The 25,178-nt window shown below is 42.7% G+C and overlaps 1 protein-coding gene across 1 annotated transcript in view; it reads right to left on the bottom strand.

Moving 5' to 3' along the window:
* Positions 1-8,365: 8,365 nt before the first annotated feature.
* Positions 8,366-25,178, bottom strand: part of pcdh17 (protocadherin 17) — a 56,322-nt gene continuing 39,509 nt past the window's right edge. Inside the window, exon 5 of the mRNA XM_061226510.1 lies at positions 8,366-9,051. Coding sequence (XP_061082494.1) covers positions 8,366-9,051 — 686 coding nt within the window. The remainder of the gene's footprint in view (positions 9,052-25,178) is intronic.

The raw sequence follows: 25,178 nt of genomic DNA on the forward strand, positions 1-25,178 counted from the left end.
AAGGACTCTACAGTACTAACGGGAGCGCCGCCAAAAAATGTTGCCATGCGATGAAGTCTCGAGGGCCCTCCTTCATCCCGCGCTTTTATACTTCTGTATGTGTAGAGTTGGCGTAATGCAAATTTCAATATATACATCCCCGTTTCATTACATTCACAGCAATAATACCATGCGCATTCTCGCGTATACAAATTCTGCAATAATGCTCCAGTTAGTTTTTTTCTTGGTGATGTAAATATACAATAAAATACGGAACAGGTTCTGCATTTCGGCATTGCCGGAGTTTGTTTAAACGGCTGTTCCGCAATTATACAAAGGAATATTAGCGCAATGGTTAGTTAATGCTGTTTAAGAGTTTAAACGGTAATATAGTTTTGGAGGGAAAATTACCTGCATAGCCGCGGTGGCTATTCTGCTGGGAACGCGCATAGGAGGCGCGGCCGCGTGTAAGTGCTTGTTTAAAGCACATGCACTATTGTTTCCGAATGGGGGGAAGTAGCGGGGAATAGTAATGTTATAGATGTTATGAAGGCGCGCATGTACAATTATGCATTCTCTGCGATGTATTGTATTTCTTTTTTCCTTTTCTGAAATATGCAATTGTAATGTACAAATATGTTTATTGTAATTAATTGTATTTCCATTGCTTTATCCATGAATGGATTATTCCAAGGGGAGGGGATAGTCGTTCTTTCCCTATAAAATGGGGTTTAGGAGCTTATTTTGGGCATTTGCAGGGGTTAGTGGAGTAGTAGTCTGAGTATGCTGAGTATGCTGAGAATGCTGAGAATAAGGATTGCTGATAAATACAAATAATAAAAAACAAATATATAAATCACCCTGTGGTGTCAGTATCAGGCCGTAGCGCCAAAAGGCTATCATTTTGCCTTTGGTTTTGGTTTTGTTATTAAAGTGTTTTCTTTTTTTTGTGTGCTGTCAAAATACTTCTTCACTTTCACTTGCATAATTATTCACTGGTGGCGCACAATAATTTGAAGTAAATTAATGCATACTCAGGGCTAGGCACATGCATGCAGTATTGAAATGTCTGCTTTAGTGGTTATATGCCCAAACACGTCTGCTGATTCACAAGTATATGTTGACACATTTTCTTACATTTCCTAATCACAATACATCACAATTGCCTTCTCATTAGATCGTCCTTACTTACTTTAGTACAGTTATAAATAGTTAAGAAGAGACTGTGCATTTGTAACAACTTACTGGACTTCATCAGCAAGGAAGTTGTCAGATATGTGGGGTAAATTGTCACATTGCCTAATCTACTCGGATTTTTTCAGTGACAGAGTTTGTTACGTGTTTAAGGAAGCTGTAACCAGTGGCGGCTGGTAGCCATGTACCTGGGTGGGGCGTCAGACAACCCTACAATCTACACAATACAATCTACAAGTCTGACCAACAGATCTCATATACTAGACAACAAAACATAGATGTAAATAAACCGACAAACAAGGAATCACAAACCATCGCAAATTGTTCTCACAAAGACAAGACACAGCAAGAAGTTAATAATTTCATTGTTACATTATACCATGGTCTGGGTAAATAAAGCAATTTGCATATGAATTGTGAACTGGCATCTGATAAAACTGTGAATGGTTTTGTGAAGTGCATTAATGTTACATTGAGAAATTAGCCAGCTCTCTTAATGTGTTGCTAGTTTTCTAATGTTATGTAATATTAATAAATATGAATAAATATCAATAAATATTAATAAATATTAACAGATTGCAGGTGGGGCAGCGCCCTATGCACCCTTATTGACCGGCTGCTGCTTCTGCATATGAAGCATTATGTGCAAACACACACACACACACACACACACACGCACACACACATGCACGCACACTTGCTGCATAAATGACAGCCAGACCCACTCAGTGAAGATGTAGTGTGTTTTGTGCAGTCCAGGGATATGCCTACTACTATAAACTCTATAATGAAGAGATAATGAAGTTTAGTGAAGCTGAATAACATTCAATGATATTGTCAGAACGACAGCAGCTGATTACACAATGTCACAATGATTTTGGGGCAGGTTGTCACATCTGTCTGTTTATACTGGGCCAGGTTGTATGTGTCTGTTTACACTGGAGCCGGCTGTCACATGTAACGACTTGCCCCAAATCCATTGGGACAACTTGCCCCCAACTGACAATGTGCAAACGTTGGCTAAATAATTTTAGCACAAGACTACACCTCAAGTATCAAAGACATTATTCTCTCCTCTACCTCTACCGGAAAAAAAAAGTATATAATTTTGAACATTCACATCAAACAAAGTCTCATTAGACAAAATGTACAGTGCCATTTTTTTTTTTTTACTTTGAACGGTGAAAAATAACAAAAATGGTTCTCACCTTACTGTTACATTTTTGAGGTAAAGCCCTCAGGTGTTGGAGTTATGAGCAGTGTAGCAACTTACCTGGGTGACATGCCCTGGTCTCCCATACGCACGACAGACGCGTGTGAAGGGCTTTTTACACGGGGGATGACGACAGCCTGCAGAGTGGCTGGCCCACTCTTCAGTGCCTCCTGCACCCTGTGGGAAGACCCTTGGAGGGGTAAAAAGTACACAGTACCATGCTGTCAAAAGTTAAAATTGATCAAACTTATTCTCAGCAGGTGGGTAGGCAGGGAAGTGTCATATGAGCGAGAACGTGGAATTTTCTCAATAACTAGCTCAATAACTAGCCTGGGTTGTCCCACTTTAGTTATTGAGCTAGTCCATTTTTGTTATAATCTAACCAATCAGATTAATGATCCAATATGTAAATTGTATTTCCCCATTCCGTTGTGTCAAGGAGTACTTGTTCCAGCAAACACAGAATGTTCTCACAATGTTACAGGACTGTTTTGTCAGTGTTATAACATTGGCGGATACAAGGCAACAACATTTTGGGAACGCTTTGTGTGAGCCAGGTTAGTGCTGTGTCGGAATTTTCCACAGCATACGATCAATATACATTTAACGAACGCACTGTACAAAATATAAAACACCCACAGACGATTGTGGGAGGGGAGAGTGATGCCAGGGGATGTGTGGCTTCACCCTAAAAGGCACTTAAAAGGGTCGTCCAACTTTAGGGAAATTCTATTTTTTTCCTGTCTTACCCGTAGTTAAACGATACGTTTAATACCAATTTCATCCCTGTGCATCCAATACAAAAACATCAGACAGTAACTATGGGCTGCATGCTGACTGTGCTACCTCTATGAATGGCTTTCATAACAACAAACACAACAAATCATTATCAATGTGTGAGTCTTGGCACCATCGTGATATAGACAGTGTAACCCTTCTGTGACTTCATAATTATTGGGAAAGATGTATTTATTCATGTAAACTGAGGATTTTGAAGATTAATATAACACATGCTGAGCTCAAGGAAAAAACAATAGTTGCTGGCTATTTACTTTGCTCATGTTTATTTCCGAGCTCCCAGGAAAAATCTGTTTTGTTTTTCGTGAAGGTCAGTCACACACCGCAAGAATATAATGATTAAATACAATCCCCTATACTGTATATTTTCCATCACTATGGCATACTTCTCGTAAAATCCACAGCATTTCTCCATGGCCATAAAGCTAAAAGGCTAGACCGTTCTGTGGAGCAGCAGCTGAATCATAATGAATCTAAAATTCAAATTTGATGAGCCTGAAGAATGCATAAAAGGCCATTCCTAACCAAATGGCCATATTGTTTGTCGGTGGATGGCGCTTTGCAGGAAATCTGCTCTGAACCTGGCCAGCTAGGAATGTGAGGCAGACCATGCAGTTGCGCATGACTAGAACAGCATAATTAATTCGCCTCTCAGCAAACATGAGCTTTAATCTTTTGTGTGGTGGGAATCTGAACTAATGAGATAAATTAAGAACTATAAGTCTAAAGCTACACTGTAAATATATGGCGGGAGCGAACAGAAATGGCTTCCCGGGAGCACTGTAAACATAACATGGAAATGAATTCCACTGATAAATTTAGAACAGACTAAAGGGAAATGTACATACTGCAGCAGACATAAAACACAGAAAACACATTCCCTAATTGTTCTACCTTCCCCTTACCTTTCCTTAGAAGTATTTAAATATACTGTGTTAAGTTATAGTAATACCCAAAATAAATATTTTAAAAAGACCCCTGGAATTGTGTGTTGGGGACTATTGTCCCCACAAGTTGCAGAAGTAATTAAGTTAATTAGAAGCAGTTTTCTCCTGGTGCCGTCTTTAAAATGAACACACACCTTGCATGCTAATGAATCTGAGAGCAGGAGACGGTAATATTAGTAATCTTTTTTTTTTTTATTCAGTAATTCTTTTTCCAGATAGATCACATTGAACACAGCCGTTAGACAATAGCAGTTGAGATAATCCATACAATAGGTGTCTGTTCTTATTCTCTTGTTGCCCAGTGTAGCCAAGAGCCCTATGGGATGAAAGGAGAAGGGTAGGGTTGAGAAGGCGGGTGGGGCGGAGGGTGTTGTGGGAGAGGGAGAGGGCCCCTGGCCAGTAGGGAGCGAGAGCGCCAGGGTCTCAATCACGTTTCATTCAATTATGCTGCAAATCAACAAACTTTGATAGCCGAAATTCCCCTCTGCACTAATACAGCAATTAATCCTTCCCAATGCCAAAAGAAAGTAATTAGACAATAATGAGGGGGTGTACATTATACTAGATTTCCAACTACGTGTTGACCTCAGCAACTTCTACTCCATTAGCCAGCAAATAGCTTGAAAGCCAAAGGTAATAAAGCATGTCGCACACTTAACACAGGGAACAGTCTTATTTATGCTGCTGAATTACTGGCCTTGAATTTGAACATAGGACTCCATAACAGTCCCTCAGAATTGCACAATATTTTAGCGCAGAAAAGGTAGGAAAATAAGAAGCAAAACTGCTCAAAAAGACAAGGGTTTCCTTAAAAAAAGTTTGCAAAAACACTTAGAAACACAGTTACTTTTTCCAGCGTTAATAATTACTCAGACCCAGCACAGTGTTTACACGCGCACACACAAACAGGTGAAAGCCATGAAACAGGCGGAGGAAAGAAAAAAACAAAAAAAACAACAACGAGCAGACTCCGTATCCATCGCGTTTCGGTTACCTCTCTCTCAAAACATTTATGTTCCTTGAAGGTGTTGTTCATTTAAATAAAAGGATTTAGTCACTGAGTGGGACAGGAAATGAAATTATTCTGTCAGGCCGAAGAGGCCCGCTTGTAGCACGGGGATCAGTAGCGTGTGGAACACAGCGTTTCATTACTTGTTCTGGGTTGTTGCGGCATTCTTGCAAACATGTCGAGCATGTCAGAAATGTCAGGCTTGTCATCCCGTTTAAAAAAAATCTCATTTAGAAACCAACTCAAAGGCATCCTTCTCCCAGAACCCATCTCTGGCAGTGCGTTGATAAAGCTACTACAACAGACAGTGGAGAAAAAAAAAAAAGGAGAAGAAAAAAGTTTCTTCATTGCTATTTTGAGCTAGCAAGAAAAGAAAATAGATTTACAGGAATGGGGGGAAGGGGGGACAGAAATCACAGCAATGTGTTTATGCTCCATAGTGGCATGGCAGCACAGGCCCAGAAAAGCACGAATCTTCACGGCTCCGTGTGCAATCCTGGCTCTCAATTTCATAATTGGTTCAATTATCTTTAATTTAATGTGAGCCACCACATGTTCAAGGCGCTCAAAATTTCACCAAACGCATATGGTCACCTGTGCTAATTTAGCATGATAAATGATCCAGTTATGCCATTCAGACACACCAGGCCCCAGGCCACAGCTGCCCCTATTCCTGTAGTGACTGCAGAGTAAGATTTCATGAACCCTACAACAGGTGGAGATAAAATTACCGATTAATCACTGGAATATTCTCAACCAATCAAACGATTTTGCTCTCTCTCAAAGAAAAACTGGTTTGCGTCAGTAAGAACATATGGCAACATTCTTCACAGTATCCACAGAGAATGCTCATCTTTTGACTGTGAATTAGTTTGATGACAACACACTTTTTCACAAAATGGCGGATTTTAAGCCTTATGTTTTGTTCTGTGTTTCAGTAAGTTAGGCCTTTTCAAAATGAATCAGGACCTGCATGTTCACGAGTCTACAAAATATTCAAATGGACTTTGTACATGAATGTTGACATATGGTTGCATGGCATCATTATCCACAATTTTCATCTAATCTAATCCTCTGTAACACATCTTTTCATTACGTCAGTCCCAGTCCAGCTCACTTAAAGTGGTAAAGTGTCCCCAAGATCTTCTGTAAAGTTTTTGAGAAAAAAACTTTAGCATTTTTACAAAACTGCAAAAAGTGAACACAGCAGGCTGTTAGAAACGTCATTGTACATGATCTTAAAGAATAACTTCTCGAAATTATTTGAATTATGCTTTGACTCCATCAATAGTGCTCGGCTTAGAAAAGACACTAAAAAAAGAAAATAATTTTCTTGGAATTTCAGTTATCAAGTTCGATAAATCTTGAGAGAATGAAAATTCTGACAAATACAATAATGCAGTGCATACAGAATATACATAAACTGCTCAAACAGGAACCTTTTTTGGTCCTAATTTACAAAAATCAAAAACGGCACATTCGTCTGTGAATCCTTCAGGCTGACACACTGGCCTCGGGAGCAACAGTTGCCAGAAGTGTTCAGTACAGAGCAGGTAAGGCAGTTTCACGTGTAATAAGGAAATAAGAACTGCTATATAAGTGACAAGATTTTATCCTTCCAGAAAGAAAACAAAACAGAAAGAAAATTTAGCTGCCTTGGAACATCACATTGGCTTAGTAGGATCACTCGTTCGAGTGTGTGATTGTTGCTTTTCCTTTTTTTGTTTTTTTTTTGTTTCCCAAGAGCTGGCTCATTAAGCTTTGAACAGTTTATGTATCCGAGCGATTGGGACCAAATGCAAAGGGAGACTGCACTGAAGCTCTGCAGCTCAATGCTGCAGGACGAGCAGTGGAAAAACAGAAAGTAAACTCATAGAGTTCGACGGCTACCACGGCAACAGTTGCCAAATACAATATAAGCCCATGTACTGTATATTGCAACACAACTATATATTAATTTAATAAAATACACAATATAGCTCTTATACACTTAACAATTTGGCTCATATGCACAGAAATTGCAGTAAATCAATAAAAAATATTTCATTTTGATGTAAACACATTTAATTTGATACATTTACACATTAAATGATATTGTGTACAATGATATGTGAAGGGACATTTCCTTTTTTATTCTTTTTTTCTTTATCTTTTTGAATCTCAGAGCCATAGCAGTGTCCTCGGCAGTTTTTTTTTAATAAATAAATATTTCACAATTAACTGCACTTTTGTCATTTTTAACACATTTTTGTTTTCTCTTTTTCTGTTTACCCCCCGTTTTTTACAAAATGTATAAATATTTTTGTTAATATTTGGACACTATACATGAGTGTATACATATTTAGCTATATATATATATTTATATATATATCTTTCACAGTAGAGGAAAAATGTCCCTTATATACAGGTGTGATAACTGTAGTATAGGGAGGACACATGGACAGTACTACACGTGACGGGTGGGGAGAATGGTGGCCAATCAGGCGCTTACACGTCAAACATGATGCGTCTTACCGCTTCACCTATCTGGAATGTTCTAGAATGTGTCAGATAAATGTGTCGGGGGAATACATTTTACACACGTGATTCATAATTGTGGAAAATGGTTACATTTTTCTTAAAAGCCCAACCCACCCCACCCTATACCCTTTATCCACCAGCCCTTACCCAAAAAAAAAATATTTTCCAGGTTTAAGATCTCCTATTTTTTTTGTTTTTCAAACAAGATCACAATATCAGAAAAGTTGTGTGCTCTCTCTCTCTTTCACTCGTCTCACTCTGCCTTTACACCGATTGTCATATTACACTAACACATCTGCTGCACACACACACACACACACACACACTTGCACGCTCACATGCACACAGGGACACACATACACGCCTGTTGCGTGTGAGTGTAGTATTTCTGCTAAAGGACTGAACTGAAATTGGCTATGAGCTGGTGGACACTTAAAATGCTTAATTCCAGGAAAGAAGCAGCAACTTCCTGAAGTGAGTTAAAGTGATGTCACCCCCCAAATCCAAAAACACTCCACACCTTTAATAGTTTAGGTCTAATAGGGCCCCGCCCATTTGAGAGGGTGTGGCCTGGCTCCCTGGCAGCCCTGCAAACTCTTAGGGCCTCACTCGCTTATGTCACTTCCTGAGGAGGTGTGGCTTCACTCCCCCAGCAGTCCTGCAAAAGCATAGCCCCCCCCCCCCCCCCATCCCCACCCGCTCACATCACTTCCTGAGGGGCGTGGCCTCGCTCCCTCTGCAGTCCTGCAGGAGCTTGTCGATATCCCGCACCACCTGGTCGGCATCCATGCCCTCCTGGGAGAGGTTGGCAGCGTTGCCGTGGTGATCCAGCTGCTCCAGCACGGAGTCCATCTCCCCGGAGTCCTGGCTGGCGCGCGAGCGCACGTCCGTCAGCGCCTTGGCCACGGGGTCGGAGTTCACGTGCGACGTGGCGTCCCGCGCCTGCTTGTTCGGCGACAGGTACTGTCCGTCGGGCGGGCCGTAGTGACCGCCGCAGCCGCCCGACTTGCCCTCCACCCCGCCGCCCGCGGGAGCTTTCCCAGAAGCGCAGGGTGCCGGGCAGGTTTTGGTGGGGCTGTTTGAGGCTGAGGGGACCTCCTGGAGCAGGGGGCTGAGGGCCCGCTTGGCCTTCAGGTAAGGCTTGACGTTCGCCACCAAGATGGTGTGGTCCCGCCTCTCCTTGCCGAAGGTGCAGAAAGTCTTTTTCCCGTTGGGGTTGACCGTCTCGTAGGTCTCCGTTTCCACGGCGACCTCCATCCCCGCTGGCACGAAAACGTTGGTGCGGTAGTCAGCCCCCTCCGCCTGGTTCCCCGCGGGGAACTGAGGCATCCAGCAGCGGTCAGAGTGCCCTAGCACTCTGCACTCCTCTGTACAGTTAACACACTCTTCTTCTGCAGGAGAGAGGGAGGGAGAGAAACAAACAGTCAGGTGTAGCTCTTTAGCCGCACAATGCGTGGGATTCAGAGGGTCTCCCTCTCACCCAAGCGATCTGTGTGCCCCGAATGTCCCGTAATTAAAAACACAACGGTACACGCACATGTGTAGACTCAAATTAAAATTTAAAAAAAAGAAAGAAAAAACTGAATAATTACTCAAAGGAGGAGGGCAAGCTTTCAGGGGAATAGTGAATACCAGCTGGCAGAGTTTGTATTTTCCACGGCTATGATCAAGGGGATCGCATTGTTTACAGAAAGCCCAGAATACATTCCCCTCCCTAAAAATGGGAGAGGAGAAAAACAACAGTTCAATTTGGCAAAAGTGTGCCGCTGTTATCACAAATTTATGTCACCGGGCTTTGAAGCCATCCCAAAGCAGACAAGCCGTATATTTCAGCCAACTGCCTTGTGCTTTTCTGTTTGTGCCTCCCTTTTATCTGAATTCAGAAGAAACCACATTCCAGATTATTTGTTTTTGATGGTGCATCTAAAGCATCCAAGACAGGAAAAATTGAAAAGCTAAATAAATAAATAAATAAATAAATAAACAGTAACCGGCTACTGCTCCCTCCTTGCCGCATACCTTCAAAGTGCTCAGGTAGGAATTCATTTAGAGGAAAACTACTTGCGGGTCTTCTTGAGCCTCCAGCACATGGGCTTGCATGACTGAATACAGATTCCAAGTTTAGCCAGCATGTCTCTTTGTGGTTTTTCCCATGAAAAGTAAATGACCAAAACGTGGCCATTAACAATTCAGAAGTGTGCTGCTAGCCTGTGCTTTACGGAACGTTGGGTAGCAGATGTCCGTGCGAGAATGTGGCTTTCCAAATTCAATGGAAAAACCGTTTCCTGCTATTTAAAAAGGACTAATCCGAGTGTGCCGACAAAACTTCACCAAACCCCCGCGGGCCTCAGACGACTGTGAGAGGAAAACAAACGGCAGTGCTGGGTGAGAAATGAAAGGTGGCCATTCTTTAGCCACATCCCATAATGAAGGGCTCTGAATTTCTGTATGTTTACACTAGGACTCGGAACTGTACTGTCCTCTCAGGTCCACTTTTGCACTTGTTCTTGTGTTTGATTTGCACTTTGTTGTACGTCGCTCTGCTAAATGCCACGTAATGTAATGTAATGTAATGATCTGTACTGATGAAGTCATGGGGACAGGAGTCATAAGGGCATATCCTCTCCTATCACATCGCTGGATTCAGCTCTGCATAAGAAGCCAGCTTGCAGCTGTGGTTATGAAGTGGCCTCCTTATGAAATGTGTGACCTGTGCATACCACATTGTCTAATCAAACCTTTGGTAAAAGGAAACACCATTTCCCTTCCAATGACCTTAGTTCTCTGGGTTGAAAGTCTCTCCGGATCCCGCTAAACCCCTCCACCAAAACGTACCAAGTTCAGGCAATGGAAACAGCACTACATCCCTACAAGTCTACAGGGGAATTCCAGGTGGCTTTTGCTCTGGCATGCAAAGAGCACTTCACAAGAAACTGGGTTGAGGGTGCATGTGTGTGTGTGTGTGTGGGGGGGGTGGGGGGGTGGGGGGTCATCAGTAAGATGCATCAAGGAATCCCTCCAAGAGGAATGACTACAGGAGCAGATTTGGTTGTCCATGGGAACTGGTGCAGGTTGTCTGCAGCGGTCGCGCTCGTTATGTCATTTCCTGTTATCTTGCCGTGGCTCTGTCGATTAGGTGTCTTTATTAACAGCTGTGCACATCCCGGGGAGTGCAGACAGGCTTTCCCCAGTGGCAAGCATTTTAACGTAGGGGAGAAAAAAAAAAAAAAAAAAAATCTTTTTTTTTTTTTACATTTTGCATTCGGTCGAGGGTCATAAATAATGCAGGGAGACTGCTGGGCACAGGCAATACAAGCAAGCCGCTCTTGCTCTGGGCTTATTCCTATCTCTCTGCCACTGTGCAGCCAAACAGATCTGCCTCATCTTCCATATTTCACCAGCAGCTGTACAACTGAACCTGGCCCATAACACAGCTCAGCCCTTATTTATTCCTGGGAGGGGGTGGGGGGCTATGTAGGATTTTTTAGGAGAGCATCCTGTCCTGAATCGGAGAGGTGTGTGCTGTTGTGGCCTCTGGTTCCCGGTGATAAGTAGCCCACTGAGCAGGCTCACTTCACTGCACAGAGCAAGTCAGGGCTGGGTTCAACCCTTTTTCAAGCAGCAGATGAGAGAGAGAGAGAGGGAGGGAAAGAGAGAGGGAGAGTGCTGGTCTTGAAGCTCACTGAACAGAGCAACACCACCATCAGTCAGACACAGGACAACACCACAAGAACACCTCCAATTATTAGAGTAAATTAAATAATCAATCATTATGAAAAACTCTTGGTATACAGATACTAAAACTCAAAACTGGAGTGCTACCAGGCCCTTAACAAAAAATATTAACAGGCAGACTATCTAGTCAACATTAAAAATGCAAAACAGAGGGAGATCATGACAAAATATTGTGTCTGACAGCAACCACAGCCCTTGAAAAGGCCTACGAAGAAGTAGAGACAGAATTTCATTTTCTTTTTATTGTACATATTACATTCATGGGAAAACATATTTAAAAAATACAAATATCATTTTCCCCACTCACCATTCCAAAAAAAATTCTGTATCAATAACAGAAGAGGAGAAGAGCCTACAGCCCCACAAGCAGCAAGATATGTAGCCGCAGAAATAGGGAGACAGAATGCACTGCATCAAATATATTTATTTGAAATATTGATTCAGGGGTAACGTAGCAAAATGTGTCTTTTTTAACCTATACTATACTATATGTATTGATTTGTATTCAAATAAATGTAATAATATCATTGTGTTCTTCACACCCTCATGATAAATGTCTCTTATTTTTCTTACTACGTCAATATCTTTAATATGTTTGTACCGAGTGTTGTGGGAGGGAGAGAGAGAAAGAAAGAGAGAGAGAGCGAACGCGAGAGAAAGAGTCAGCCGAAGATGGCATAAAACAAAAAAGTTAAAGGTTACAAAAGCACAGAAAATAAAACTTCAAATGGTAGCATGACATTTTCAGAGGTGAGCATAGTCGTCTGGAGAAAGACAAAGAAACTAATAAAACTGGAGCGCGATGTAGCTTGTACTGACGTAGATATGGACTCTCACACAATCACTGCAGCCATGCACACCGGACTACACACCAAGGGCTTTGAGAGCTTAAATGAAGACAGCGCAGATGTTTGGGAATGCTGGTACCAGCCCGTCCTTTAGATACCCATATTTCACACATGCTGACACGGCCCGTTAAAATTCATTGCTTCCACCTTTCACCCAACCAGCCACCGACGGCTGAGCATGTTCCGTCAGCAAATGCCAGACAGCTACGCTCCTGTTCGCTCCTAACAAGATGATGCTCATTTGAAGCTGGATGTGTTTTCAAATGAGGCTAATTCATCTCTAATTCTCACTCTTTCCTGTGTAATATTCAGATCCTTTAAGAGAACACAAGCCACGGTATATAGGTCACGTGAAGATCCATGTAGAGCAAAGACTCGTTCAGATTATTAGCACAGACGGTATTCTCTGTATTCTGACCTTGAGCTGCACACCATTTAACAATGATTAAGAACATGAAACTGGAGGCTAGCCTATCATCTTACAACACCACCATTTTATCAAGACAGTGTAGCTGATAAATAACATGCTTTGATGCACATTTCCTTTGCAAGCTTCACCACGATATCATGTTACATATGTTCATTATTCTTGTAATTAGCGCATAAGATGTGTAGAACATTCTGTTAACACTCACTCTTTTCATTCCAAACACAATGCGTTGGATCTTATTTTTTAAATAGTGCAAATCACTGTAATAAAATCTTCGAGAGCTGGAATTGTTTTGGAGCCAATTCACTCTGTTACAGAAAAAATAACAGTCACCAAACAATTCATTTATAATTCAAAAGCGAATTATCATAACACACAAATGGTTACGAGTATCAGATTTACACTGTATAAGACTGTCATCTAATGTAATATCTAAAGGTTTCAATGCTAAAGGAAAAACTACTTTCGGTTTAAAGAATGAAAACAACTCGTCTTTATAACTGCCATTGGTTGCAGCAGCTTGCTAAGCCATGCAGTCTAGGCAAAGATCCTTGGGCATGATCAGTGCAGGCTTATTCTCTGGATAGATGATCAGCCCAGATGAGCTGAATGGCTTGTTCTTGTCATCAAACATTCTTGCGTTCTCACTAAACCAACAAGCAAGCTTCAGAAAGAGAGGTGCTAACATTGGCACTCAGACCTTTCTGGCAGGGGCGGGGTGGGGGGGGTGGGGGGTGCGGTGGATGTGTGCTGCCGGTGGTTTATTTGATTTCCTTGGCGCTTGCAAACACAATCCGGAGAGCGGAGAGCCCCCTGTGTGCCTCTAATGCACAGACGGCTGCATTAAGAGCTCCAGCCAAATCTTTTATTAGCATCTCATTTTTCAGCCCCATGTCTCCTCAGTGGAGAGGAAGCAGGAGGGAGGAGAGGTACCCAGGATCTAGAGTAGTCTAGCCCACAGTCTGCTCTCGCCCGTGACATTTCTGTTCTCTAGCAAAACGCACTTTCTCTCTCACATAATTTCAATTTCCTCTATTTGCATAACAAGTGAAATTGCATTGCTACAGCAGTAAATACACACGGTAGATAATGGCATTAACAGTAGCACTCACTTGCCCTCTCTTTTTCTCTCCCTCTCTCTCCCTCTCCCCGAGTTGGCCATTTGTGAAATGTCAGTGGGACTGGATTTATGACGCCAAGATAAAAAAAAAAATACTTCAACAGGCACTCCGGCAAAAACAAAAGCCTCCCAGTTTGCATTCAGCATTTGCTTTCTGCACCCGTAACCCTGACACAGCCAAGCCTCTGTCCCAGCCTACGCCATCTGACCAAAGCTAAAATTACGGGAAGAGATAAGGCAAGAGTGCGCATTGTTAAACAGCGGCCATGGAGCCACTTTCTGGAAGTAGAACAGGAGAGCAATTATCCAGCAGGGCTCATTGTTGTTCTGCACAGAAAAGGCACCATTTGGCATGCCTTTTTAAAACCAACTCATTTCTGAGGGCAATTTAGCCAGCTTGGAAACACGGGAACGGTACAGACAATTACGGAGGCTAAACTGAGGTACATAGCACGTTGCATCAAAAATGCAATATGCTTATGTTTTCAGACAGTGATTGGTAATATCCATTTGAAATAGCCATTAGCTGCATTTCCTGGACATTTCTGTTCAGTTCAATGGAAGCAGGAAGCAGGGATACACTTAAACGGGTTCTCCGAACAGAGCAGTAGTCAGCTTTCACCGTGCAGTACACAGAACCATGTTACAAATTAACATTAAGTGATTAATGGAGCAACCATCCCATCCCACACAGAGACAGGATAGGGGTGTGCCCTGCACTTCTAGGAAAGCTTTCACCCAAAGACAAGCAAACAGTGATAAGGTATGGTGCTTCAAAAAAAAGTGAAATGCACTTTTTTCAGGTCAGAGTGGAAGGCAGGATGATGGACAGGTGGGCTTCCTCTAGCCTCTCCCACCCAGGGCACTGACCTGCCTTTGCCTCACAGGTCGATGGTGTGAGTAAGATCCAGTGAGACTAGATAGGCAAAGCTGGAGCCAGGTGTTACAAGACCAGGATTCTGTTCACACCTGTGTCCATGCAGCCTGGCCCAGCCGGTGACTGGCCACTGCCCCTTCCTCCAACCAGACTTGGTGGCAGCTGGATCGGACTTCAGGCACCGCCAACAGGCTGCTCTCGCACCTGTTCACCTGAAGGGGGGCACCGATCACCATCTAAATAAACCCTCCGCAACAGCAGGGGGTGACAGGCTTCCTCATCACTCCCCAAAAGCCTGCCAGATTTTTTGCTCTACGGAGGCACAAGGGAGCTTTGTTTTAGTCCACTCTCTCACAATTCAGAGCCAGAAATATACTCCTTTGAGGGCATCTGATCGTTGAGTGTGCAGCCATACGCAAACTATTCACTGTCTTTCTGTGCCACATATCGACAACAACTGGACGTTTGCTACCTTCACTTGGTTGGAACGATTCTTCCTTATGTGTTTGTATGTGCTCTTTATGTCTCGTCTTAGTACAGAACTTACTGTATACACCAACATAAATCAATTCTGGACAATCGCTGGGTCTACAATGGGGTCTTAATCATTTTAAAATGGCGCAATTCTCAACAACACAAAGTATCTGACTGCTAAGATGTTGGCTACATGGACACAAAGCCCAGCTTGGTGCAGGCCTCCAAGACGGGCTTGTCTGACACCTGGTGATGTAATAAGGCCACTCCCACGGCAGGACAGCTTTTAGCGATCGCACCACAGCGAACCTTTCATCCCAGCGCGAGGGCGAGAGATTTCCGATACGCTCTATGAAGCGTACCAGCAGGCGGCTAAACAATGCTGTGCTGGTTTAACTAAGCCGCAAACAAATGGCCTTTAATCGAAAAGCTACCTTTTCATTACCTATTCCTTTCCAAAACAGCAGGACACGTCTGGCTGTTAATACCCGACCATCGTCTTCAAAGTCCTATCCCTGAGAGGTATAGCGCATGTTAAAAATAGAGGTGGAGGGAGAAGCAGAAAGAAAAAAAATCATAAAAGGAATTGATGGCTATTATATAACAAAAGGTTATCAAGAGGCATTGATGGATTTTCCCATCTCTGCTTAAACAGAAAGTCAGAGGCAGTTTTGGTTTCTCTCAGACCTCTCGAGTGGGATGGATCCAGTTTCCCACCCTATCTGGATCGCCCAGCCCTCGGATGGGATGGGACAGGACCGGACGCGGGGGAGGGAGGGGTGCAAGAGGGAAATGGCTCGTATGAAAGAGCACTATGCCTGCTATTGTGGCCGCTAATTTGGTGTAATACAGTCTGATGTGATCCAGCGTGCCGACGGGCCATTCCCTGAATGAATGAGCTCTTTAAGCTGAGAGACGGAGGATATAATTACTTTGATCTGGCTGTGAGGGCAAATTAACCCGACGGCGGGCCTTCGATTTCTCGCAGGTGGCACGGCTGTTATCGGACGTCGGATCACATCGATGCCTGTTTGCATGGGAGGGGATCCGTGTCACATGTGAGGCTCTTTTTGATTAATAGAACTGTTCATTTAAGTTTGAGAGTGGATGATATTCTGTTAACGCTGTTAGGTAAACAAATACAAACACGGTATTCAGCAGTGAAAGTGTCTGACCCTACTGTAAGGCAATTTCTTTTGCCTTGATCTAAAATAAGACTCGATATTCTACAAGATGTTTTTCAGTACATTAACCCAATGCACTTTCTGCTAGTCTTGCTCATATTGGCATATTTCTAAAGATACATGGACAGGCAGAAAAAACAACTAAATCCTTTCTCTAAAAATGGTTTGAGATTCAAATGTAAAATTTGCTACGCTTGGCTCAAGCAGGAAGCGATCTCGACTGACAAAACCCATCTTACCACAGTCTAATTTATTTCACTTTAAATCCCAAATCTAGGCCAAATTTTGTAAGGTGCCTTTTTTTATCCAATATTATTACAAAAAGATAAATTAAATCAACACTTTAAAATTCAGTGAAGTGAGCAAACATGATTAAAAGTGGCCAGACATTATTACATTTTTATGCATACGTGCGGAAGATCAGCTCGAGGTAACTTGTCTGAATGCTCCCGTCTCAGACAGCTTGCCTCATAAAAAGATAGGGGCCAGATAAAGAGAGACAGGAAGCCTTTTCTGTGACACTGTATAATTTCAATCTCTCGCGGCAACACGCAAGGCTAATCAGCCCTAATGGCTGGCCGATTCCACAGGAACGCCTGCAGGCTGGAAGGGGACAAAGAGGCCATTTAAACGCCAGTCGTGTGACCAGAATCGCTGCGCGCCGTTCCAGAGGAGGAGAAGACGAGGAGGAGGAGGAGGATACCGAAAAGAAGTGGGAGAAGGAAAAGCAGAATAACGCAGGACATAAAAACAGAGCGAAAACAGCGAAGTGAAAAAGCCCCTGTACAGGGCCCTGGTGAGTGCCTTGTCTTTCATCCCCACAGTAAACAGGGAGAGAAGGCTGCCCGCCAGCCACGCATATGCATATTTTACCTGGACATGAGCACAGTCAGGAGCTTATTAAAAACAGGTGGAAACATGGAGGAGCAGATTTAATCCAGCGTTTAAGCCTCTGTAATTAGGACATGGGGGGATCGGATTCTCCGAGGGGGCGAGAGGGGGGTTTGTGTTTTGCACGCGCCCGCCCCCGCCGCGCCCCGCGGATGGGGCGCAGGTTTCCTCCCGGAAGCTGCGATCCGTGCAGAGACGGGAACGCCGATGCCCGGGGGAACCTGTGGGCAGGTGCGGTGGGGAGACGGCAGCTGAGGCTGGCGGAGGGCAAGTTCAAACAGGCCTCTCTTTGCCCCTAATGGAGGGCTAATTACACCGAAACAAACAGCCTGCCCACTCCTTAATTGTTTTCATTCTCTCTTGTTTTTTTTCTTTCTTTTTCCATAGCAAGGCTGCTCGACACCCGTCGACGTTTTTAGCCTCGGTGAGATCTTGTAAACGTGCGTCATTTGTGAATCAAAAATCACTGTCCACAGCTTTTTTTTTTAAGTGCCTTTTTTATCACTTCATCAAGACAGGTCATCTTCACATGCGTTCAGCAAAAAAAAAAAAAAAACTTCTGACCCCTGGGAACAACTAGGCATCTAATAAAGTCATTTATCTTGACAGATTTAATCAAGCACTCATTATAAATAGGGCAGTCAAGGCTTTAACTGTGACTATATTTGGCTCCGACAGAAGGGAGGACCATAGGAGCCAGTCACTTGACTGTGTGAGTCAGTGTGTGAAACCTGTAGTTACCGGATGGAGCCACTAGAGCAGGGGTGTCCAATTTTATCCAGAAAGGGCCAGTGTGGGTGCAGATTAACACATTCGTAGCACTGTATTGTGTCTTTACCCAGTAGTCTACACCCAAGCTGGTTAATTACTGCATAATTTATGATTAAAGCTTATATTTTTGTATACTTGCTTGTTTGTGGTTCCTCTCTCATGCTGATGGAATGACGCTCTAACAGAAGTCAAATAGAGACATCTGAATCATTTGTATTCATAGATGTGCAATAAGAAAAAAGTTTTAAGTTTGATAAAATGGTGATCTCCAGAAATTCTGTCAGTATTCAGAGTATTGGGCCACTAACAGGGAACTGGAAGTGACCCCAAAACAGTCATTCTTAAATACTGCATCAGAATTAAATTTAAATCAATTCAGTAAAATTAACCTAAACGTAATGAATGATTGAACAAAACATTATCAACCTAACCTGTTTCACCACTGATACCATCTTAGTCTTACGCCACCAAACATTCTCTCGACAAAGAAAGTGGGATCGCTGCATCTGCTGTGGACAATAACTGCTTTTTGATTATTTGGGCCATAAATCCAACAGTGGGGATAACGCCATCAATACCATCACCTTGGGAACTGCTGCAGGAGACCAAGAGCGCAGAGATGACATGCCCTCTCCTTAATGAAGGCCACTGATGTCATGAGGATATCTTGGGCTGATGAGCAATGTTGGATAACCAGGAACAGGATCATAATAATGTGATCGCATATCTAGAAAAGGGCAGAAATACAGCATATAATGCTGGTTTTTACTGTGTTGGCATTTTTTCTTCATAAATATTGGCTTCCTGAAACCAAATCTCCTTCCCCAACCCCAAATTTGGAATCCCAAATGATGATGAGTCTCGAGTTGCCAGTGCATACTGTAGCCATGCGAGGGACAAGGTGCTCCCTTGCTACGACTCACAGTTTTCCATTTGAATGGCCACAATGAGCTACAGGGGAGCTAGTGCTGATTAGAGACTGCTTATCTTCCACTGATGGCGACTGGTAGCCTGTGAGGATCTGGCATGCAGCTGAAAGGAGCTAATGCAGCTGAAATCCCAGCAGAACCTCGCCGTGCGTGAACCCAACGTGTCTCATTGCTCAGCCTGTCAACCAATGGCACACGCCACAGCAGTAACTCGCGCTCTATTAGGCCTTCCCAAATTGACCCTCAGCTAATACCTGAAATTATTGCCAAAAAAAAAAAGATTTACACTGAATGAAATATTACAAAAGCTTGCACTTCATTTTTTGCAACTGAAAGATCTGAATTCATATCAAGGGATTTAATGTGGCACAAAATTAAGCTTACCAGCACTTCAGATTTAATACCACTGTTTATGCAGTATTATGTGGTATTCCTTAGAAAACAAAGAGTTGTGTATTATTAGTGAGTGTATTATAATATACCCTATATGGTTTTGCAAACAAATACAGGAAGGGTAATGTATTAAAAACACCACTGTGGCCATTTTGCTATTAAAATTTAAATGATTAATGGAAAGAAATTGAGTATATTATCAAATGTACAAAAAGCAAGGTTTGCTGAAAGCCAGGAAAAGGCAAGAAAAGGTCTAGAATACACCAGAGGTACAAGAAGAAGCTAAAATGGAAGTCACTGAATCTTCATTTGTATATGCCAACCTGAGAACCTTCACTTTGACTAACAATGAAAAAAGAAATTTCTTCACATACACAGTTTGGCGAGTTCAGCAAACACTAAATCTAACTCACCAAAATGAGTTTGTGAAACACTTATATTCACTTGAAAGTCAAAGTTAAGGACAAACATTTATTGAATACTGGCCAAAATCTCTTTTCAGACCCATTCTCCTTGACCCACTGTGAGCTCAGGCTTGAGTTTCTCTGCATCCATTTAGTATTGATATTTCATCCTTCTCTTAGCATATTTGGTGTTTACTGTCTAGACCTGGGCTGTTTATATTTCACCTCATAAATATGATCAAATGAAAACATTTTTCTTGGAAGTGAAATGTAATAGAAGCCTATTAAGACACTACAAGAGGGATAATCATTACAAATGCTTGCATTGTTTCCACATATTAAATTAGCCTGCTCCACTTCTGTCAACTTCCTGCAGGCCCACTATGCTACAGATTAGTTACAGACGCAACAGTACAGAAGCAAGCAAGCAAGTAAGCAGGCAAACAAACAAGCAACACGAAAAACACTCCTGTCTTCAGAGAAATGGAGTGCAGGAAAATGTATTTATACTGCAGCAAAAAAAGAAAAGAAGAAGGAAAGAGAGAAATCCTCCAAATACAATTCATTATGGCTCTGTAAGATTAGGGTCAAAGATTAGGGAGCTTACATTGGATAAATGTGGGATTATAGGAGCTCGATGATATTAAATGACAGATCTGTGAAGCGACAAAATACCTACGTTGTAAACAACCTCATACTACATGTAACACCTCTCCCCAGAAAAATAAAGAAATAAATTACAATGAAAAGAAAAACTAGCGAAGGAAATTTTTAAAAATGTGGAGGACAGGGTGCATTGCCAACCCCAGTTAGAGAGAGTAAGCTCAAAAACAGAAGAGAACAACCCCTTACAGTGGGATTAATGGTACAATTCTTCAGGGAACTGGAAGACTATTACAATCTCTTTTAATTATGTGGTCATCCAGCTCTCCATCACAGAACATCCTGTTGATGGATGCAGCCCGGTGTAATACAGAACTGAAGAAATATTTGGCAAAAAGTTGTCCTGGTAATAATGGTGAGAAGGAAACTGACCTGTTGTGATGAAGTACAGACAGATTGCTGCATGTGGTGCAGTGTTTGGCTTTTAAAAATGTCTCTAAAAGCACAAAAAAGTGGTTTGAGGGGCAGAGGTTATACAGGTCTTCCGGCTGTTCAGCTGAGCAAACCTGCAGCACTTTGAAAATTGTTGGGGGGGCGGTTTGGAGGGTGGTTGGGGGCAGGAGCTGGTATAAAATGTGACCAAAATGCACAGACAGGTCTGTGAAGCTGGCCAACTCCAAAAATTAATAACTCACTCTGTGAACAATGCTGACCAAGTGGAAAAAACAAAAGTCTTTCCAACCCGGGTGTGTTAAGTACCATGGTAGTGTGTTAGTGGGGGCTTCAGTCATTCAACTGCAAGTATTTAAATCTGAAATTATTGGTCGTCAAACAACAAAACGCACTTGTGAAAAGTCTGCAAACACTTACTATCGCTGATTAAACAATGGGCTCGTGTTACGCGCCATCAGATGAAGGGACTCTGAATTGGAATATTTATGGTTTGAACCCTTGAGACTTTAATCAAGCATACAGAAGTGGACGGGGGAACTGTGAATGAATTACAATCAGGATGCCGGGTTCTGATGGTACAATTTCACTTTCATGGTTAGTGATGGGAGATTTCTCTCGGTATAAAATGGTAGGAGGGGCAATAAAGGGGGCAAAACCCCAGCTACACTACATACAAGCACAGCTGACAAACAAGGCTCACTGAAATACAGTTTAGTCTGTGGAATGGAAATCACATGGTAAACACATCCAGGTTTTCTTGTTCCTTGTTTTAAAATGTCAGTATTTTCGCTGCCTGTTTTGGCGGTAATGCAATTTTGGCTCTCTTCGTTCTTGGTGGAGCGGTACATCTCTTCTGTCAGCACACTCCTGTCTGAAGAGGCATTATCACAATCTCTCCACTAGATTATCCCCTCTTGTCCTTCTCATGGCATATATATATACATTTCCACTTCTGAAGGAAAATATTGAAGACCAAGAGGCTTCACTTGTTTGTACTTTTAAAATCAGGGTGGATTTCAACCACCTTCCAGAGACAGATGGCCAAGACAGCTTTCGGGGGGTCCCATAGATTCACAGGTGCCAGGACCTCAGTCCCACCCCATCCAAAATAAAAACATCATAACAAACCCCTCACAATTCCTTTACTATAAGCTGCAACAATCTCGCTGTGCTGCATTGTGCAGGTTCAGCCAGTTAATATTACTGGTATACACATGCTATAGTCCCAGTTTTAAGTGCTACTCTGGCAATGCAGTGAGGGCAATGGTTCATCCCCATCAAACCTGTGAGTGGGAAGTGTTCTTTCTTTGTGTTCAAACACACATTTACTGTGTTTTCCTATCAAAACTCAACCAACCAGCTGTGCTTTCCTATCAAAATGTAACACGTGTACGTATTTGTGGGGCGAAGCTACTGACCAATGCTGATAGTCCAGTTTTTTGTTCTCTCTAAATGGTACATGAGCTAAACATGAGACCTTTCTGCAAATCGTAAAACAAGATTGCTTTTTTTTTCATTTTTTACTGTTTATAAATTATATAAAAAAGGAAAAGGGCCCTGTGCAAAGGTTTGGGAACCCATTTGGGTTATTCTTTGTTACTTTTTAAAAAGATGATTATCAAGGCCCAGACCCACCTGATTTACTCGTCGGGTGAGTATAATTCCAGGGCTGAACTTGTTATTCTGAAGTAACTCCATGCCTTCAAAAGTATCCAACTGCAATGGCTTTTCTTTCTGGCGTTATCAACCTTGGGGTCCTCTAAACACTTGTCCAAGGATGTCAGAATGAAGATGGTTTATTTCCACCAAAAAGGAGAAGGCTACAAAAACAAACAACCTACCTACCTTTCCACTGTCAGAAACATTAGAAAAATGAAGATAAATGGAACACTTGTAGTCAAGGCAAGGTCTGGAAGACCAAGAAAGATTTCAGAACTGAGACCTGTTGAGAAATGCTCTGAAGAACCCACACATCACTGCAAAAAAGAGTAGTAGACAGGTCTAGCTGTTCTCAGGACAACAATACAACATACTTTAAACAACAAAGACCTAGTTGCCAGAAAGAACGACTGCAATGCAAAATTAATCTTCAGATGCATGCAAAAGAAAACACTGAGGAGCCTGAAGCCTTTTGGAAAAATGTGCTTTGGACTGATGAAACCAAAATGAAACTTTTTGTCCACGAACAAAGAAGGCATGTTTTGAGAAAAGGGTGAATCCTTTGCAGAGAAGAACACCTTGCCAACTGTGAAGCATGGAGGTGGATCCATTATGCTTTGGGGTTGTGTGGCAGCTGGGGACACAGGAAATATTGTGCGAGTGGAAGAAAGAACGGATTCAACCAAATTATCAAGACATTCTAGAGGCTAATGTTTTAAGGACAGTCCAGACATTGAAATTGAAGAGAGGTTGGGTATTCCAGCAAATCAATGATCCAAAGCATGTCTCAAAATCAACCATGAAGTGCCTCCAAGAAAGACAGATGAAGGTTTTGGAATGGTCACCATGGTCCCCAGACTTTAATATTATTGAAAGTCTGTAGAGAGATCTCCAACATGCCATACATGTAAGGAGGCCAAAGAATATTTCTGAGCTAGAGGTGTTCTGCCAGGAAGAATGGGGAAAAATTCCAAAAGTGAGAATGGAAAGACTCTTAGCTGGCTACAGGAAGCATTTACAAGCTGTTATATGTCCCAGAGGAAGAGTTACAAAGTACTAACTGACAGGGTTCCCAAACTTTTGCACAGGGCCTTTTTCTTTTTTTTTTTATACCATTTTTAAACTGTAAAATAATTAAATAAGAAGTAACTTGCTTTAAAATGTGAAGAAATGGGTTTAACATTGTACCATTTAGAAGTCAGGTTTGCTTCGGTTCATTTAGATATTAATGGTAAAAGGCTTTTTGACCATGGGCATCCAAATGTACACCACTGTACCATGTAGAATATATATTTTTTTTTTTTGTAGAGTAATAAGGATTGTTCAAGCTAAACCATATAAAATACCTTTCCAGTAATGCACATACTGTATAATAACAGCGCAATCCAATAAAGATATTTCAAATAAAGCATGCATAATAATAAAGATGCGACCCTGTCTCCTAATGCCTTTATTTCTCTTGCAGGTAATAATGCAAAGCCACCCATTGCTGATTGGGAGAATGAGGCAGTGGGGAAAAGGGAATAATGGATGAATGAGAAGCTTCCCTCATCTCTCTCTCTCTCTCTCTCTCTCTCTCTCGCACCAGGCTCTGCAATGCTTTGCGCTTTCATGAATCTTCATAATAGCTGGAACCAAGCGCGGTGGAGGACAATAGTTTTCAAATTAAGCTCCATTTCCAGGTGCCTCCAGTTCCTCCAGGTATTGATTTGACAAATTTAATTAACATAAAGCTTATCTTAATTACCGAGATAAAGAAGTGACAAACTGGGATTAACAGAGAAAGGACACCTGTTCTCTCACTTCAAAGCAAACGTATCTTTCACCCTAATAAACTGGAGCTGAGAAACCTGTCCTAAATGGGGGAGCTCGATAAGATCAACGGGCACTGGAGTCGCTGACGTGCTACCTCCGGCTCCCATAATCCTGCTGGGCGTGGGGGGAAACGTGTCTATGAAGGGGAGTGGATCGCCGGTAACGGTCCCAGTCTGACGCAGGGGCCGGGGCGGGGGAGTAAAGAGAGGATAAGTGTATGAATTCGTCTTTGAGTACACGTCTGTTGACAAGCACTCGTTCCTCCTTTGGGTTATTATTCGATCATTATTGGATGGGAGCCAGACCGTGGCCGGGCAGAGTGGGCGCTGTGTATGAGTGTTCCTATATCTGTACCTCCCACTCAGAAAACCATCCCCCATCCATTTTGTGCTTTAGCCCAGAAGACAGCCGCATTCCTCCTGGCCAGAGACCCTACCTTACCCGTTTCGCCTCACTTGGACGCGAAAGAAGACGAAAACGAGACCGAGCCGTGATTTAAGAGAGAACCGAGGAGAGCAACCGAGGAGGAGAAACCAACAGCTCATCCACAGCCGAAACCCCCGCCGCCGTTAAAACCCGCCGCTGACGCGCTACTCATCCCGCGCTACTCATCCCGCGCTACTCATCCCGCGCTACTCATCCCGCGCCGTCTCCACACTCCCTGCGACTCGGGCCCCGGCTCACGTCACTCACGAGAGGGCCTGTCGGCACGCAGAGCGGCTTCATTACGCGTCGCCCCCAAATACCCACCTGCCACAGCACCGCTGATGGGAAACCACTCAAAAAAAAACCACGTCGCTATATTTAAGATTCTACACTTTTTAAAAGTAGTAATTATGGCATCAAGCAAAAAATAAAGAAAGAATGAAATACGGTTTTTGAAAGCCAAAAGCAAACACAAATCTTTACACATTTTGAAGTAGCAGAGATAG

The sequence above is a fragment of the Conger conger genome, chromosome 17 (assembly GCF_963514075.1).
Source record: "Conger conger chromosome 17, fConCon1.1, whole genome shotgun sequence".
Classification (NCBI taxonomy): domain Eukaryota; kingdom Metazoa; phylum Chordata; class Actinopteri; order Anguilliformes; family Congridae; genus Conger; species Conger conger.